This window comes from Nannospalax galili, unplaced genomic scaffold, assembly GCF_000622305.1.
Source record: "Nannospalax galili isolate Female #2095 unplaced genomic scaffold, S.galili_v1.0 scaffold626, whole genome shotgun sequence".
NCBI lineage: Eukaryota > Metazoa > Chordata > Mammalia > Rodentia > Spalacidae > Nannospalax > Nannospalax galili.
This window is the reverse complement of record NW_008354396.1, coordinates 827,560-847,008: the sequence shown is the minus strand read 5'-3', so window position 1 is coordinate 847,008 and position 19,449 is coordinate 827,560. Positions and strand designations below refer to the sequence as shown.

Sequence of the window (19,449 nt, the reverse complement as noted above, 5' to 3'; positions counted from 1 at the left end):
AGTATCTTGCAAGTGCTTTAAAGGGTCGTTTGAAAGGCTTTTCTTTAGGTACCTCTGCTAGAATCATTACCTGCTAAGAAACAGTCCTGCGGAAACAAAATTCACATCTTGGCAGAGAAATAAAATGTTATTTTAGACACTGGTCAAGAGCATGAGATCAGAGGGTGGTTTTTTGGAGTTGTCCTCTAGGGAGGAAGACTTCAAGCTCCTGTACTAGTCAGAAAGCAGAAAGGGATCTGGACCAATGGGTGTTCCTTAAGATTGTCAATGGCTGTGGTGGCATATTTAAAAACCCTAAACTCTTCTGTCCTTCAAACTCCTTGGCACCCCAACCACTCTACATTTGTCCTCGGTATTAAGACCCCTCGTCTAGCAGAAGCACTTTGCTCCTTCTGGTCTCTTTTATCAGAACCCACCCATTGCAAGAGGGACAGATCAGGACTTTAGCTGCCATGAATAAGTGTTTTTTTTTTTTTCTCCAAATTTTCAAAAATAAGAATATGTTTGGATAGTAGATTCAAACATTAAAGTTTTAGTCAATGAAAATGACTCTGAATTAAAACTATCACTGTTAATGGCAAGGCTTATATTTCTGACTGGTAAGAAAGAAAGGAGTAATAGCAAATGATTAATAGCAAAAGAAATATACAATTTAAATTCAGGAATGCATGCAAGGCAAAGACTGTTCTCTGGCCCGCAGAACCTCAGACACTAATTATATCTCTGATCCCTACATGAATATTATCACATATGGTTAGTGATCAGTTTCATAATGTGGTTACCTCTGTAACACATTTAATGAAAAGGGTTATGTCTAGAATTTTTATTGTATATCCACCTACTGATTCCCATTGTTCTGTAGGAAAGAACAAAAACAAAAACAAACCCTCAATGAACATTTTTTTTTTTTAAGGGGGATGGTATTTTGGTGGCTTTTGGGTGTTGTTTTTGTTTTGTTTTTGTTTATTTTTGGTCTTTTTGAGACAGGGTCTCCCTGTAGCCACAGCTGTCCTGGAACTCACTATACAAACCAGGTTGACAGAGATCTGCCTGCCTCTGCCTCCAAAGTGCTGGGACTAAAGGTACGCTCCACCATGCCCAGCATGTTTTTGGTTTTAATCACACCTTTCTTCACACCACAGATAGAAGACTTCACAGTCTTTGCTTAGCTTCAGGCTTCCTGGGCAAATTCTGGAGGACCAGCATGAACTGCTTTTTATCTGCAGGCTGGAGCCAGAAAAGTCTGGCTGCTTAATTCCTGGCTGAGCACCCAACTATCCACAGAGCTTCAGCCTTCCCCCAGCAAATCCTGCCTTCGGTTCCTCACCCTTCAAAGCCCTATTTGGATGTGTATATGCATAATGTATCAAAAACTAATCCTGGAAAACATTAAGGTTCTACATTGGATTTTGGCCCTGCTGCCCGGGTCTTACCAAGTCCTCATCCCTCATGACCAGGGTCCCCTCTTTTCTTGTCTCCGTTGGTATATATCCATTACCTCACCTTGAAAGCAGCAATCGCCTGGCTTGAAACATTTTTCACCATGTTCCTTTGGAGGACTGAAAGGAAGGCAACCCCTGGTCTCAGTCTTTTTCTGAATACACTGCAGCTCTGGCTTGTTTGGCATTTTGAATTACAATAAGCCTTGGCCAGTTGTCCCAACATAAATATTTCAGGACTGAGAAAATAAGGAAAGAGAGAGAGCCTGAGGACCTTGCAGTATTACTTAGTATAATAGAAAAGACACCCTAAATGCCCAATATGGAGAAAAGTTACAGTCCATCACATGGGTGAACAGTATGCAACAATTTAATGTTATATTCTGAAGTACATTTTATAATGTAAAATACATTCATGCAATGTACACTTTCAAACATTTACACTGAGTGTAGTTTCCTTATATATCCATAAACATTGATTATAAACACATATAATGTACAAAGCTAGTCATTTTCTTTTTAAAATATTTTTTAATTCTTTGAGACTTCCACACAATCTATTTTGATCATATTTAGCCCCTTCTCCCCCAAACGCATGCCAGGTCCCAGATCCACCTCCACCTTCCTCTCTCCCCAATTTCATGTCCCCTTCTCCTTGTAAAAAAAAAAAACAAACAAACAAAAAAAAACAACCATTGACTCTGATTTGTGCTGTCCATATACCCCTGGATGTGGGGCCATCCACTGGAGTGTGACTGACTTACCGGGAGCCAGATCTTAAAGAAAATTGACCCTTCCACTAGGTATCAATGGCCAATAGCTCCTGAGGCATGGTGGAACTTTGTGACTACCTCCCCCACCCCATGCTGGAATTTGGTCTGGCTTGATCTTGCAGGGTCTTCTACATGTAGACAACTGCTGTGAGTGCATATGTGCCACTGCCCTGCTCTGCCTAGAACACACTATTTCACTGTGGTCACCTACCACCTCGGTTCTTCCAGTCTTTCCAACCCCTCTTTCAGGATGGATGATACTTGAGCCTTGGGAGGAGGAGGCGGTGTGATATTGGTGTGACTTAGGGCTGAGCACTCCACAGACCCTTATCTTCTGTATGCTGTGGGATTCTGTGTTAATTGCCATCTGCTGCAAAATGAAGCTTTTCTGATGAGGGTTGAAAGATGCACTAATCTATGGGCATAATGATAAATCATAAACCAACTGCTAATAGTTTTCTTACAGGCTAGTCCTCAGGCCAAAATCTGGGGAGTTGTCATGATCTCTTCTATCACTTATAATTCTTTCCTCAATGCATCTATTAACAAGTCCCATCAGCATGGTCGTTTACTCTCATGTCCCAAATCTGGTCACTTTTTAACATTTCCACCGTTCTATCCCAAAACATCAACTTTTCTGCCTCCAGTGCTTCTCCTTACAACAGCAGTAACAATGGACTAAGAAAAATCACACTAAAATTTGCTGGTGATTTTATCCAGGGTGGCAATATTATTAATGATCTTTCATTTATCTCTCCCATATCAATCTATATTTTATGTATTTTGATTATTTTGACAATCAGAAAAGAACACTGAGTATGAAATATGAGAATATAATTTATGATAAACACCTTATTTTTAACCTAATTAGACTCTTATTTTTCCCTTAGCTCTTTAATGTTTGAGCCAAATATAACTTGTCCAGAAAATGTCAAGATACTATTTGCTGCCTTTACATTTCAAAGAGAATGACACACTTCTGAGTAAATAATCATTATGCACACCTTTATAGAGGAATGATTGACAGATTAGTCAAAGAACACAGGGGGACAGCCTAGAGAATGGGAGAATGGGGGGTTACAGTAGAAAGAAATGACAATGAAGCTAAGTTCCATTGAAGGAAGAGGAACGTAACAGGTGTTATGTAATTGTAGCATAGAGCTACATTCACTTCTAAAATTTGTAGATCTAAGAGTCTAACCCAAACTCCAAGCCCATATGAGATCAGCCCACTTGTACATTCAACAATCCAGTCCTAGAATTAAGAACAAAAGTCATGGAAGGAAAACAAATTCTTTTCTGTATCATTGTTCTTAACAGTCTAGGGAGATACCGTTGGATGAATAATATAAAATAGCCATGTATTTCTCTATTAAATTATCAAACTTCCATTTTTGTCACCAGATATATGTTCCTAGGTCCAAGCCTATATAGCTTACCTTAAAAGTGTTCTACATTGGACAGCAGTTCTTCCAGCTTTTAGAATATTTAGGCCAGGATAAAAAGGTAGAAGCAGAGACAATAGAATAGACAAAAGAATCATACATACTAGTTAGTAGGAAAGACTTTTGTTTGGAAGTAATATACAAAAAATGGGAAACAGCACTAAACCAAACAGTTAAGTCATTTCCACAGGTGTAGACACAGCAATACAGAGAGTAGGCCGAAGCAGATGTGACTAGATTAAAATCAAAATCTAAGTGCTGAGCCCAAGCTTATTTTATTTATTATTTTTATTTTATGTGTAAGATCGGACTGCCTCCCAAGTGCTGGGACTACAGGTGTGCACCACCATGCCTGGCTTATTTTTTTAAATATTTTGTTTACTATTTTTCTTTTACGTGTATGAGTGTATTGCCTACACGTAGGTAGGTACACCCATGCCGTGCAGTGCCTGCAGAGATCAGAAGAAGGTGTTGGATCCCCTGGAACTGGAGTTACGGATGGTTGTTAGCTGCCGTGTGAGTGCTAGAAATTGAACCTGGATCCTCTGCAAGAGCAGCCAGCGCACTTAACCACTGAGCCATTTCTCCAACCCCAAGCTCTGTATTTTAAATACTGCAGTAACACAGAGCATCGTGACAAAATGAATACATAAGAATTTAACTTTTAATTCAACAGTACAAGACATGGATGTCATTTTAGATGATAAAATGTACAAATACATTTTGTAGGAATTGCAGGTCAGTAACCAGTATTGCACTTGGAATGAGGGCTAGAGTATGGATAAGGGTTGGAGATCCAAATGGGAATGTTGTGATTAATTCCCCAGACAATGGGATGTGACTGCAGGCAGAAGGCTTCACAGACTGCAATCCAGTTGTGGGAAAGAAAAGACAGGGTTAGGATAGTGGGAGGTAAAGGAAAGTCTCTCAAAGGGGCCTTGCCAAGGCAATAAAAAGAAGAGAAAGGAGGGAGGTGAAAGGAGAGTCTGAGTTAACATGTCTAAGACAGGAGGTGAAGAACGCTCCTGGATTTACAGCCAGTCTTCATGCTCCATGCTGCTGTGTTTATTTTGGGTTTCTGTACATTTTATATGAACAGACAACAGCCTCAATGAAACTATGAGATCCCTGCATTGTGTTATTGGGGAAGCAAAACAGACCCCAAAGACGTGATGGCTCGATGCATTGTTCTTATATCCACAGAAGGTCTGAAAGCAGCAAAGAATGCATCTGGTGCCCATCTGAGAGAAAGGACAACTCCGGGAAGTCTAAACAGGAAAGAAGCTAATGTGTGTTGAAACATTTGTGTTTACTTTCCAATCCATAAATTTAATCCTTCCAGTTCTCTTGTTATTTTACCACCTAAAACATATCTACCTCATTGTCAATCAGAAAATACCAGAAAGTCAGGAAGTAATCCCTTAAAAGATGCTACAGAAAACCACAGCACTTTTACTTCAAAAACCAATGTTAGGGAGCATCGTTAAACATTTCTTCAAAGATTCTCTTCCGTATGGTACCATTCTGGCATTAGCTTCAGAACAGGTCTCCAGTTCCATTCAACCCAGATGACAACACAGTAAAGCTTATCTCATTCAAACTCTAAGAGTGACATTACAACACTGCCATCACCAACACTGTAAGCATCTTTGTTTCAAGATAATGAAAATGCACTCAAGGAGCAAAGTTTTGGAAAATAAACGGCTTATTGTATTAGAAAGCAAAGTTAACACCTGGACTATTCAAGTATAATTGTCCAGCTGGTTTAGCCAAATGACTTGTGGGATTCCTTGTGCTTTTACATTGCCGTTATGCAGACATTACTGAGGATCACCCAGAGCGGGAGGAATTAATCACAGTGACACTGCAAAGGCAACTGATAGAAAAATGGAAGCCACGTCGCACAGTTGGTGAAAGAAACAACTTTAGGAGAAACAACTTCTACTGTAAGATGTGAGTCAACATGTCCGTACTACAGTAAAGCTGCAGTCTACACTCCGGTCCTGCCAGGGCTCTGGACCTGGGAGGCTCCTCTTAGTGTGTTATTTTGTGGCAGGCAGTGGTTGAGGCCTGGTGGTCAGAGCCCTGGTGGACCAACACACTGGTGGTCCACAGGCCCATCTCTGTCAGCACTGATGTTTATGATACAGCACTGTTAGGAATCAAGCGTGCACTGATGATATGTAATTGAATTCAGGCCTGGCTTAGAAATCCCTCAGAAGCAGTGCCATTCCTCACAGGAACTCTGTGGGGGCAATTCTGTGGTGATCACTGGCAGGCAGTTGATGGGGCCTGAGGGCAAGCTTTTAGAGGACTGAAAGAGAGAAATAGAGAGATCTATTTCAACCACAGGGTGTAAGTTAATAGAGAACAATGGATGCATAAACCCCCGCCCGCTTTTTCTATTAATCACATCACATAAGGAAGATGGGCTAATTAGAAACTTCAGGAACCACCCTTCAGAATAAATCCAAAGATAGCCTAACATCCCTTATTTCTAAGTACCGCTCTTTATCAAGCCTTTGGTCTCTTAAGCACCCCCTCTGCAAACGAGACCTCCCACTTAACAAATAATTCATCTTAGCCCTAAACCCTCCTCAGACTCTTCTATCTCTGCAAATATGCTTCACATTTTCACGTGTTCCCAGACCCATCAGCAAATACCCCCTCCCAGCAAATGCTCCCAGACCCTCTCTTCTTCCGGGACTGCCTCCCACACACAGACTGCAAACATCCCAACCCTAGACTTTCCAGTTGTCTCAGTGTCCGTTTCCCCAGGTCCTGACTCTTCTGCTCACTCATCCTGGCTTCCTAACCTCTGTTCCTGTAAACTCTTCCTCCGTGTTCAAGATTTTAAATCCCAGGATAGAGAAGAAGAAAACCTCATTAGTAGACATAATACCCTTATTGATAGTTCCTTCTTTCTTTTTTTTTCCCCCTCAAATAGACATAGAAACAAATGGATCCCAATTCCTCTTCCTTTGCACGATGTTCTTTGTTTGGCTCAAAGATCTTCCTATTTAAACAAAGTAATTGTTAACCACTAGACACATGTAAACGAGTTGATAATCTCCAAGGAAGAGGTTTCTATCTCTCAGAATGATCAAAGAAAAGCAGTTTCATGGGAAGAAATGTATTTTAATGACAAAATAAGGAGCTTGTTTTACTCTTGAAGACTGTGCCTATGACAACAGACAGCTGTAAATCTTAGTACATGTGCACAGTTCACAACAGTCTAAAATGCACAAAGGCTTCTTGTGACTGGAAGAGATGGCACTTCAGAAACCATATGAGAAGCATCCTAAGACTGGCCCAACGTCACTGCAAAGCACAGCAAGCCAGGGGAGGAAGGTGAGGGCCAGGAAGGAGAGCAGAATGCTCAGGTGGTATCTCAGAACACTAACTGCATGGCTTCTTCCTTTTTTCTTGCATTCTGTTTTGATTTTTTTACTTTATCACTTTCAGAAGATATCTAAAAGAAAGATCATTAAGGAAAGAAAAAGAGATATGGATGGCATGACGAGGAGGAGAAAGAAATGGAAAGCGATGGGAGATTATGGGAATACTGAATGTAGGTGAAGAGACAGGGGTAGAAAGGAAAGGAAGTCCCAGCTCTTTCCTGTCAAAGAAAGGAGTCTAACCTCAGGCTGCCACTCCCTTCTGTTAGCCCTAGCTGTACAGAAGTCTAAGCTCTGTCAATGAAACAACTCCAGATGGTGGTACCCAAAGAAATCTAACAGTAATCACACTCCACAGCAATGACCAGAGGCTGCTTTGAAATAAATCTCCATTGTTTTATATTAGGGATTCTAAGAACCTTAGAGAACTCAGTCCAAAGGCTAAAGCATCAATATAGGATTTTTTTTTTTAAGTTTTTGTGCTAGTCCCTTCAATAATGCTTGCCTGCAGGAACTTAACATTCTTTAGACTATCCAAGGAATTTGGTTGCCGTTTCCTGAGATAACCACTTGTGGCTGGGGCAGAGGGAACACAGAGCAGATTCAACCTCAGAAAATGGAGGTCATTGAAGTTCCTTCCCACTGGCAAAATTCCGTTTCACTAAAATAATCAAGATATGGTTTTTTATCAATTAGACTCAAGTATGTTTAGACAGTTCAGCAATATTTAAAGAGGAGATAATATAAATTCAATGAGTAAACATATGTATATTAAGTTCAAGATAGTTCAAATTAAAAGTATGCTGTCTTCCATTGTAGAAAATACAAGGGACAAAAGAATGATCTTTTTTTTCATTGTGTATGCACATGCATGATGTGGTGGTAGGTTCCAGTTTTACACACAAGTGTGGCAGTCAGAGGACAACTTTCTAGAGTCAGCTGTCTTCTTCCACCATTTACATGTGTTCTGGGGCTTGAACTAGGTCACCAGACTTTCCAGGTAAGCCCCTCTACCCATTGAGCCACCTTGCTGGCTCAAAAGAATGTTCTATTAAAAACACCACAGATGAGGTGTGGTGGCACACACCTGCAATCTCAGCACTTTGAAGGCTAAAGCAGGAGAATCACAAGTTCAAGGCTGTTCTGGCCTACAAAGTGAGATGCATAAACCCACTACAGAGATGCTCTCACTTAATTTACTCAATCAGTAAATGACAATGGGAGAAAATATCCAGGCATGAGAGGGACTACTCTAGATTAAGAAGACTCATGAGATGTACCAATCAAATGCAATGTATATGCATGGCTTTGTGGCCCTTGTGCAATAATCCATCTGCTCAAAAAAATGTCTGAGACAATCAGAGTTCGAACACTGACTTAAAATCAGATAATAACATACTGTTATTTTTAAAAGTGAGGTGATATATTTTTTTAAATTCTAATTACTTAAAGTGGCATGCAAATTATTTATGGATGAAAACCTCAGGTGTTTGGAACATGCTTCATAAGAATCCATACTCCATACTCTAAGAGAAAGTGAGATCTGCAGAGGAAAATGGCTTTGTTAATATACACAGTTGTTGAATCTGGGCTATGGGTACATGGGCTTATTACAATATTCTTTTATTGTGTGTTTTAAATTTTGTGTATGTTTAAGGTTTCCATCATAACTTTTTTCCCAAAAAGATAAATTCACTCTGAAAGTCAGGATGAATAAAAATAAAACATATATACTGGCATAAATTATAGTAGCTCACTATACAAAGAAGGATTGGGGCTCAGTAGTGCTGAGCTGATTTTTTTATTTTTATTTTTTAGATGATTTTATTTTTAAGAATGGATACTAACCTGTCACGTTAATTGAATATTTTTTTTTTTTTGATGTGGTCTTCCTATAACCCCAGCTCACCTGGAATTCACTTATTATGTAGACCAGGGTGGCCTTGATTTCACAGAAATCCATCTGCCTCTGTCCTAAATGCTGGGGTTAGGGGCATGTATCGCCATGCCCAGCTACTTCAATTGAATTCTTGAAAGGTGGTTTTTTTAAAGTACCTGGGAGAAATTGAAAGCAAACGTATTGTCAAGACTATAAGTGCAAGGTGTGGTGGCACATGCCTTTAATCCCAGCACTTGGGAGGCAGAGGCAGGCGGATCTTTGTGAGTTCAAGGCCAGCCTTGTCTACATAGTGAGTTCCAGGACAGTTGCGGCTACAGGGAGATTCTGTCTCAAAAACACCAAAAAAAAAAAAAACAAAACAAAACAAAAACAAAAACAAAAACCTGTAAGTATGCCATGTTATTAAAGATACTTTCAAGACAATGCTAGATATAATACCTAAATTCTACCCCATCTGTGCCCAAGTAAAAAACATTACTTTAATCAGGGAATATCGGTTCATACCTACAGCCCTGGCACTGGGGAATCTAAAGCAGAAGGGTCATGCGTTTCCTGCCAGCTTGGGTTTTATAATGAAATCTGGGCTATATAATGATATCTTGTCTCAAAAAGCAAGCAGTTTGTTCACTGAAACCTAAAATAGTTTTTGTTCAAGATAAGGATATCTAAAAATTTCCAGGGGCCAGTAAAGTACTTGCCAGGCAAGCAAAAGGATCTGAGTTCAGATCCCCAGCACCTATGTAAAGGCCAGGTACAGTGACACATGTCTGTAATGCCAGTGCTTGGGGTGAGGGCTGGCAGGTGGCTCTCTGGAGCTCATTGACACCCAACCTAGCTGAACTGATGAGGCTCCGTGAGGGACTCTTTCTCAAAAAATAAAGTAAAAAGCAAGGAATTGAGAAGACACCAAATGTTGACCTCTGGCTTCCACATGCATGTGCACACAGGTACACAAATATATCCATTCACCACACACACACACACACACCCACACCACCACCACCACCACCACCACCACCACCACCACCACCACACACTACACACCACACACACACAATACACATTAAAAAAGACAAGGACAACAATAACACTCACCCAGACAATTAAAACATAAAAGTATTCATAGAAATTGCCAAGTGTCCATATTCTAGAGTTTCAGTCTCAAAAAGTTAAAATATTTATGCTAAGAAGGAATTAACAGCTTTGTAGATTTTTAAACTCTGTTACTTGGGCTAGTGAGATGACTCAAAGGGTAAAAACTCAATCCCCAGGACCCACATGGTAAAAGGAGAGAACTGACTCCCTCGGGTTGTCCCCTGGCCTCCACATGAGTACCATGGCAGGTGTTTGTACCACCCACACTCCCCACACAAGTAAGCAAATAAATGTAGCAAATAAACGCCTGACACTACCTCTCAAAATACAGAGCGTATCTTTAGATAGGAAGTCACAGACCCATATTTCAGGGTTCTTTGTTGAAATCTGAAACAATTTTTGTTCATATAAGGATGTCTAAAGTTTTCCAGGTTAAATCAAACACATCTAAATGTTTTCTCATTCCTGATCACTGGTACAATTAATCTCTGGATTTAGGTGATTCTGACCAAGTCCCCCATGAACCCAGACTCTTCCTCCATTGTCTGATCACCCTGGAGAGGTGAAGTCAGAGGGGGGAGAGTCATGGAATGTTAACTAGATTAAAGGTTTTCAATATCTGTGGGCTTCATACAGACACGCTTCTTATATCAGGAAAATGCACTCAATCTGATCCTTTATACTCAAAGATAATTATAAGCAATAATATATTGAACATTGGATCATATGAAGAAAAGTTTGCTATACCTTGACCTTGGAAGCCCCACCATGGTCTTAAACTGAAAGCTCTGTCCATGAGAAAACTCTTCACCCTTTCTATCTGGCCTTCACAACGCCATCTTAAATATGCCCTTTTAAGAGTAATATTTCATTTTTCCAAACAACATACCCAGACCCAAATCTTTGCCACAGTTCCTGTCCTTTTACCCGCTATTTATGAAATGGGAATGGTCAGGGTCTAAACAAGCTACAAACACAAGCCAACCATGTCTTCCACGTAATGTTTCTCACATTTTCTTTTTTTTTTTTTTTTCCTTTCAGAACTGGAAAAATCAAATCTAGGGCCTTACACATGCTAAGCAAATACACTACCACTGAGCTTTATTCCCAGCATGGTTTTCCCTTTAAGTCAAAAATTAGGTGGATGGGCTTTAAAAAGACATTTGTGCATTTCTTAATAATAAGGGCACACATGCATAGCTAGATGACTTCATCGCTAAGCAAGCATCATAGAACATGACCACGCACTCAAAAATGGATTTCACATTACTAGGTGAGCTGACCTTATGGGACACCATCAAATAGGAGGTTAGTTGGTTAAAAATATCACTGGGAGACAGCTCAGTGGATAAAAACATTTGCCACAAAAGCCCGGCAACTTGAGTTTGATCCCTAGAATTCACGTAAGGTTCAAAAGTGAGAACAATTCCACAAAATTGTCCCTCTGGCTTCCACATGTACACGTACACTATGACACACGGGCGCCCACACACACACCTCTTCTCTCTCACACACCAAATAAACACTTTTTAAAAAATTATATACCTGTGAGGTCTACTACTTTACTATAAAGTAAAATTTTATAATGATGAAATGAGTTCTTCATTACTTTAACAGCTGATTATGCAGAGTGGATAGTCTAAGACTCTTACTTTTTCCTTCTTCTTATAACTTGATTTTTGACCATTTATTGCTTGAAGGCAGAATGGGAAAAACTTGAACCAGTAAAGATCAATAAACAATTGAGTAAGTTTAATTTAATTTTAATCAATGCTGTTTTTTTCAAGACTGATCTTTAGTTCTATTTATATGCATATGTGTGTCTATGTGAGTGTAAGATACATCTGTGCAAGTGATTGAGGAAGCCAGAAGAGGGCATCAGAGCCCCAGGAGCTGCAGTTACAGTGGCTGTAAGCCACCCAGTATGGTTGCTGGGAACTGCACCAGTTTTCTGGAAGAGCAGCAAGAGCTCTTAACCACTGAACCATCCCTCTAGCCCTTCAGTGTTGTTTTTTATTACTCTGGCCAAAAGGCCTAATAAAGGAAATGGTTACATTCAGATGTTATTTTTATTGCAATGGCTAATCCAGTACAAAGAACACTGGACTGCCTGCCAAGGACGTGAGTCAGGAGATGGGTCCTCATTTCGGACCCTCCAACTAAAGTGTAATATACAGAGCGAGGCACTTCATCTCTCTTCATCCTATCAGCAGAGGTTCCCTATATTTGAGATGATGAGGGGGAACTTAGACATTCTTCTACTCCAACTTTCTGGACTCCCACAGATAAATGGTTAAATAACACAGGAGTGCCTGTTACATAATGCAGGAAATGGAAGTGACCACAGAACACAAGCATGCTTCAGTGATAAGGTAGCAGCTATCTAATTGGGAAAAGTTTTCACTGGGCACTGTTCACCACGACATTCCAAGGGCACGGTAAGTCATCTCAGTAGAACACAGGGAGGAAAAGGTCTGGTCAGAACTAGGCTAATGCAGTACAGCATGGTTAGTTGCTTCAGCATAGTATAGAAGAAATATTTTGTCTGCATTCCTATGGCTTATAATTTCCTTAATAAATCTTAAAGTGCATGTGAAAACCCATTTCAGCAATGATGCAAGCAATGTGGCAGCCAGAAACCTCTTTCCAGCCCCTAGGAACATCTCTTGGCTATGAACACTATTCAGACTAGGTCTGAGTTGGTCAAAAATGCAGGTGTCAGCTTCCTTCGCTTTTACTTGCTCACTCTGACCTTACTAGAGCAGTGGTCAAGAAACAAATCCTGGAGAATTCTTGTAACTCTTCCCTGTTTTCCTTACATGATTGGCTAATTCCATAATCATACTACCATCTCGAGAGGTCACGTGCAATGTGCAAACAAACATTCTAAGAAAACTACACTGACTTCCACTGAACTGTAGATTTAGCAGTACATCATAGAAAACTCTGATGTTACTCAAGGCAACAATACTAAATGCTTGTGCAAACATTGTCTTCCTCTTACCTTGCAAAGCAAACACACTTCATTTACTAACATTAACTGTGCACACTGAAGAAATAGTTCTCATATATGTATAAAAACTCCATATAACTGAGTCAGTTACCCCATATGCTATTTATGTTTCTTTCCAGCAAGTTGCTACAGTCCCCAGCATTCCCACACCTCTATGTGGTGATTTTTATTCTTGGGTTTCTTTCTCTGACCACTGGCTACCAGACTACTTTAAAAATTCTGCCCTTAATAGATACAACACAAAGCTCAAAATATCATGAAGACATCTGTTAACAAATTAACCCCTGGAAGGTTGATTTCCTGGAAGACAGAAAGACAAATTCTTCCTCAGTAAATTTTATTCAGAAGAGACTTAAAAACCTAAACTACCTTTTTGGGCTTATTTATTTTCAAAAGACAAATTTTGCAAATTTCCAGTTTCAAAAGGCATTAATCAAATCATAGTAAATATTTCCAGCCAATGATTTTTTGTTTTAATTACTATGTCTCCTCTCTCATGGGTGGAGGGGTGGGGTGCTGTGGGGGGTAGGGGTGAAGGAAGTAGCAAGAATGACCAGATAAAAGGTGAAAATGGAAAAGCTATTTTATACCCTTGTGTTGAGCCTGCAGGTAGGAACCAACACTTTAGTCATTCCTAAACATACTTCACATGCTGTCCTTTGAGGTGCACCCCTCCACACTATGCAGAGCTCTGACCTCTCCCAGGAAAAGCATACCAAATCCTTTCCCCTATCATCTGAACCTCCCAGACTTGAGGATCAGAAGAAATAACTACCATGACAGAACACTTGTCACCTATTACTAGAATCTATAATCATAGACCCAAGGTCTAACCCAAGTAATGTAAATGTGGGTGTTAATGTTTTTATTTGATCTGGCCGTACATGCACAATTTTTCTGACACTCAAAAACTCACTGAAGTCAGGTGTGTTGTCTCAAGTGAACGATCTCAGCCTTCTAGGTGGCTGAAGCAAGAGGACTGTGGAGAGCTTGAGGCAAGCCTGGGATACAAAATGAGTTCCAGGCCAGCCTGGGTTAGAGAATGAGATCCTTCCCCCAGAGCAAAAACATAAACAAATGAAAACAGCAGCAACAAAAACTCATTTACATAACTCCTTTCTAGAAATAGAGCTATTCACAAATATCATACTATTAAACTCTCCTAGGAAATTAACAATAACTTTACATTTTACCTTTTTCTTTACCATTTGGGAAACAGGAGGAATACCAGAAGCTTGGGTTACACAGAGTAGGAAATTTGGCCCGATCTGTCACTAGTATCAAAACGTGTACCACTTGGGAACTAAAGTTTTCAAGTAAGAGGATTTCTTCAGTTTTCTTTTTGTTTGTTTGTTTTGGTTATTTTTATGTTTACTTGAGTTGTGTTGTTGTTGTTGTTTTTAAAACAAAGTCTTGCTATGTAGCTCTGGCTGACCTAGTACTCATTATATAGTTCAGATTAGCCTTGAACCCACTTCAGCATCCTTAGTGCTGGGATTACAGGTGGGTATCATACCAAACTGATAAGATTTTTTTTTTAAGATGGAGTGTGATGTAGCCCAGGCTAGATTTGAGCTTGCTATTGAGGGTGACAGTTCCTCTTGTCTCTACCTTTGGATAAGATTGTGCCTGTTTTTTTTTGTGGTTCTGGGGTTTCATACATGCTAGGCAAGCATTTTACCATTGGAGCCACATTCCTAGCCTGGTAAGATTTCCAAGGATCCTCTGATTCCTAGACCTATTTTGTCCTACCTGCCCCCAAATAGTGAAACTTGAATCATCTCCAGATTCCCAATCCAAGTTCTATAAAACTGAACTGATGGTAGATATGTACTCATTACTCATCAGTTTTGTGGGTTTTCCCCCCAACAATTGCCCCAAACCTTGCTTGTTTCTAGATACCTGGTATCTTCTTTCCCCTCCATACTCAGGAGGCCACTCTCTATCCCTTCTGTCCAAGATGACCCTATCAGTTCATGTGTACTGCTCTTAATGGATAGGGCAGGGAGGAAACATCAGATGTTCTATTTTGTACCTGCATTCAAAAGCAGCATCTGCCATGTCTGCAGGACCATCTGTTGCTCACTTTGACATGGAAAGGATGTGGCAGGCTTCAGAGGCAGTACCATAGGTCCCACAATGGAATTATCCCTTTCTTGGGGGTGTATACACCCAGACATATGTTCCATAGCCAGCACAGTTTACATCCTTGTCCCCAACAAAGAACTAATTTTCTCGTGGGGAATGGTACTGCTAAACTCACAAAAGGTCCTGTTCAGGGTTTTGGTTGTTTCTTTGTTTTTAAATTCCACTTTTTTAAATATCAATTTTTGCATTTTCTAATCTTGGGCAAGGTCTTGCCAGTCTCTAATCTCCAGGCATATTATCTATAAAAGTGAGAGTTGAACTTAGTGATCTCTGAGGCTCTCTTTGCCCTAACATCTCAAATTCCCGATTTTTCAGCTAATTCAAAGGCATCAAAGAACATAGGAAGTTCTTCCACCTTTATGGCACATTAAGACTCCTAATGACAAAAAAATCAGCTGCAGATGAAAAGCTTCTAAGACAAGGTCTTTTTGTGCTGAGAAAGAAGAGTTAAAGTAAATTTCTTGAGAATCTAAATTAAATTAAGATCCCTAATCTTGTTAACATCTGGCCTGAGGTGATGTTCCAGCACAGGGTTTGGACCAGAGAGTTCTTTTTCTGTCCTGGGCACTGCAGGGTGTTTAAAAGCATCCCAGGTCTGTATTCATTAGCTGCCAGTAGCACTCTCCTAACCCCTAGCTGTGACAAAATACATTGGGCTGAGATCCCCGGGATCCCCTTGGGATCCCATCTCTCCTCATCAAGGACCATAGGCTGAAGTACATAGCAGGACTTTAAGACAAAACACATCACTCAGAAGGTGTTTTAGTTTCAAATGGGTGATTGATGGTCACCCATCTAATAAGCACAGAGAACTTTAAAGATAAATTATAATGCATAGGTATTTCTGGAAAAATGTATAAAGTTACCATCTTTTCAGTCACCTGGTGTACCCTTCTGCCAAGGGTTAAAAATTAGCAGACACTAACACCAGTTACCATAACCACAACCTCAACTGCTTTTACAAAGTATGCAAAAGTAATCAAGACTCAAACAGTAGCTCCTCCAGTACAGTCCACTACTGACCCTTTTACAGCCTCAAAACTCTGAAGAGAATAGCGAAACCCAGAGTTTGATCAAATCAACAGTGACTTTTTCTTCCCTCTTCTGAAAAGGTAAAGTGGTCAACTCTGGCCAGGATTCCTGAAGAGAGTATTAACAACTTTTGTCTACTTCCCGTGTATCTTTTCTTCCTTGCTCCTAATAGACATCTCCTGCAGCTGATCTCACCCCCAAAAGAACAGCAGCTGCCAGCTGTGTGAAACAGACTGAAGCCTAAAAACTGACTGTAATGATGACTACTCTTAGCCAAACATCTAATTTTGCCATTTGTGAGAGAGCTGGGATTTGCAAACTCCCTGCCTCAGGAGTGAAAACTCCATTAGTTAAGAGCAACAACTTAACTCTCTTTGCTAGTAAAAGAAACACTGCTTATCAATGTTTGGAGACTGCAGTGTTTCTTAATTATATATGTTTAAATTCCATAATAAATTTATCAGGCAAAAAAAAGAAATCCTTCTGAATAGCTAAGCCTAGGACACGAAATGGGAACCATGAAAGACACAAATGTTACTTTTCAAAGAACCTTAGGTCTTTATTCAAACAAATATTTACACAATTGCGGCACAGGGCATATAGCTATTCTGTTAAATAGTGGGCTACTCTAAAGGTTTATTTATCCCAAATCCTACTACTCTGTTGCTATCCTACCAGGAACAAAGAATTCAAGTGCTCCAAGGGCAAAAGTTTAACCCTGTGGAACTATGAACCTCATTTAGAGCCTGCCAGCTGATCTCAGACCTTCAGAGAAAAATCTCAAAGGTCCAAGTTAAGCCAAAGTTTTAGCATAGTTACAGGTCCTATATTTGAAATTTTATATCTGAAACTTACACACTGTTATAATGAAGGGAAATGTGGCTGTCAAATATTTACACTAACAGACTCCACATTTTTACACCTCTTCTAATTCCTTCCCAGCTGTGCCTGGTTATGACTAGCTATGCATCCTAGAACTCTTGAGATCCTTTAGAGCCACAAAAGGAACACTTCCAGGGAAAGAGGGCTGGGCCAGGCGAGAGGATTTCCAGCTCCGCAAGTTCACATAAAAGGGAGCCGGATTCTAACCTCTTTTAAGTGAAAAAGGTAAAGGAGGAACGCTGGAAGTAGGTTGGACTTGCAAAGCTTTTTCAAACAGGAAACCCCAAGCAGGGAAGAGACAGCCTGTCAGCCTTTTAATTTCCTGGCGGTGGCGGGAGTTAGCCAGGTCCTTAGAGCTTTAGTGCAAAATTACTAAATTCACCAACAAGCAGATCAGCTGCTCCCTCGCCCCGCTCGTGAAATAGAGGAGTCGAACCGCTCCCCAAGGCTTGCAGCCGCTGTTCCTAACGACTCAGAGAACTTAAGGGGACCTAGAACTGAATCGGAAATCAGGGGGTCTGGATGAAGAGCCTCGGTCCTGAGGATCAGCCTCGAGCCTCACTCGAGAAACAAAGTTCAGCTAGTAGACTAGTGGGCACAGGTATTTGGGGAAGGGTCTTCTCTGAGTGCGGCGCCCCTCACCATCCAGCTGTGGACCTCCTTTTTCCCAAGGACCTTTCCCCGGGATTCCCATTTCTGCTAGAGCAATCCAGAGTCGTCCAGGGGACCCCTAAATCCTGTCTTTTCCTCACAAGCACTCTGGAACAATCTCCCCCATAGGACACCCCTTTCCTACGAGCCCCTCCACTGCACACTCCAGGAGTTAGGCATAACGACAAAGTTCAGCTAGTAGACTAGTGGGCACAGGTATTTGGGGAAGGGTCTTCTCTGAGTGCGGCGCCCCTCACCATCCAGCTGTGGACCTCCTTTTTCCCAAGGACCTTTCCCCGGGATTCCCATTACTGCTAGAGCAATCCAGAGACGTCCAGGGGACCCCTAATCCTGTCTTTTCCTCACAAGCACTCTGGAACAATCTCCCCCACAGGACACCCCTTTCCTACGAGCCCCTCCACTGCACACTCCGGGAGTTAGGCATAACGGATGACAGACAGGGTCCCCTAAGGCTGTACCGCTCAGGCTCTACTGACCCCAACCCAGGCTTTTGTCCCTGCAGCTTGCAAAAGAAGCAAAGAAAGTCTGCGCCCGGGCCGCGCACTCACCAGCTCATCTTTCTCCGGGGACTCCGCGGTGGAACGGCCAGGCCCGCGCCCCCACCCTCCCTCCCAGGGGTCCCAGCCCCGGCCCGCAGCCACTCCCGCACCGCAGCAGCCTCTCCGGCCGCGGAACGCTCACTCTCCGCGCCCCTCCCGCCGCCGGCCACCGCCTCCTCTCCGCCCCCAACCTCCGCTGCGCAACCGGCGGTGACCAACTCGGCTACGGGGGAGGCAGGGTCCCCCCGAAAGCCTCCAGGGAGCGGGGAAGCAATGCAGCCCGCTTCCCCCGGAGCACAGTGGCCCCCTCCTCACCTGCGGCGCCGACGCGGCCGAGTCCCGGCAGCCAGAGAGGACAGGCGCTCTGCGTGCGCCCCGCCACACCAGGCAGCGCCCCTCCGGCCGCGGTGGTGAGCTCCTTGAGGCTGGGTCCCGGTCCCCAGTCCTTCTACAGCACTGCGGCGGGTCACTGGAGTTCCAGCAGGGAAGTCCCAGACCCTTTCCCGCCCCTAAGCAGCTGGATGCTAGGGCTAATAAGTCGCTGGAGTGGTCCGGCCGCTCGTCCCATCACGCTTTCTCCAAGCTGAATTCACAGCAATGCAAAAGAGACTTTTGTAGCTAGTTTATTTTCTTTACCTTTTTTTTTAATGAAATGGAAGAAGGGCGGGAGAGTACACGTCCCTGGGTGGTAATTTCCTCCCTGAGGATGAAGTTTTTGCAGTTGGAAACTCCAGGTGACCACACCTCCTCAGACAACCTCCCAAACCCCACCCCACCCCGGAGGCAAGTTTACCTGATGTGTCAGAAAAGCTGCTGTGCAAAATAACAAGGGAACGGCCTTGGGCAAGGGCTGGGGTCATGAGGGTTTAAGACACTGATTGCCTTGTTTCTCCTAAACGTTTCTATGGTCTCCAACATATTTAACATAACTAGTGAAAACAAAGCTGATGTGAACCTCTTTCCTGGGAGGCTACGAAATGGACTGAGGACCAACCACAGTCCATCTTGGCAAGCGGGACCGTTATCCTCCGCAAAATTCTGGGCCAGTGGGGATACATGGAGAAAGGACATCAGCCCTAGACAAACTGACTACAACTGGGAAGCACAAAGACA

General features: G+C 41.9%; 1 protein-coding gene across 12 annotated transcripts in view; it reads right to left on the bottom strand.

The window, feature by feature from the left end:
- The window catches only part of Phldb2 (pleckstrin homology like domain family B member 2), a 117,355-nt gene that overhangs the window by 85,943 nt on the left and 11,963 nt on the right, over positions 1–19,449 (bottom strand). Inside the window, exon 1 of one of the 12 annotated variants that reach the window (XM_029555260.1) lies at positions 18,652–18,914. The exons of 8 other annotated variants lie outside the window; for them this stretch is intronic. Coding sequence is in view for 1 of the 4 variants with exons in the window: in XM_029555255.1 (XP_029411115.1) it covers positions 1,504–1,627 (124 nt within the window). In the remaining 3 variants the exon portion in view is untranslated. Of the gene's footprint in view, positions 1–1,503; positions 1,634–18,345; positions 18,484–18,651; positions 18,915–19,449 lie in introns of those variants that run through there. 3 more of the 12 variants (XM_029555261.1, XM_017802819.2, XM_029555255.1) reach the window with 3 other exon arrangements.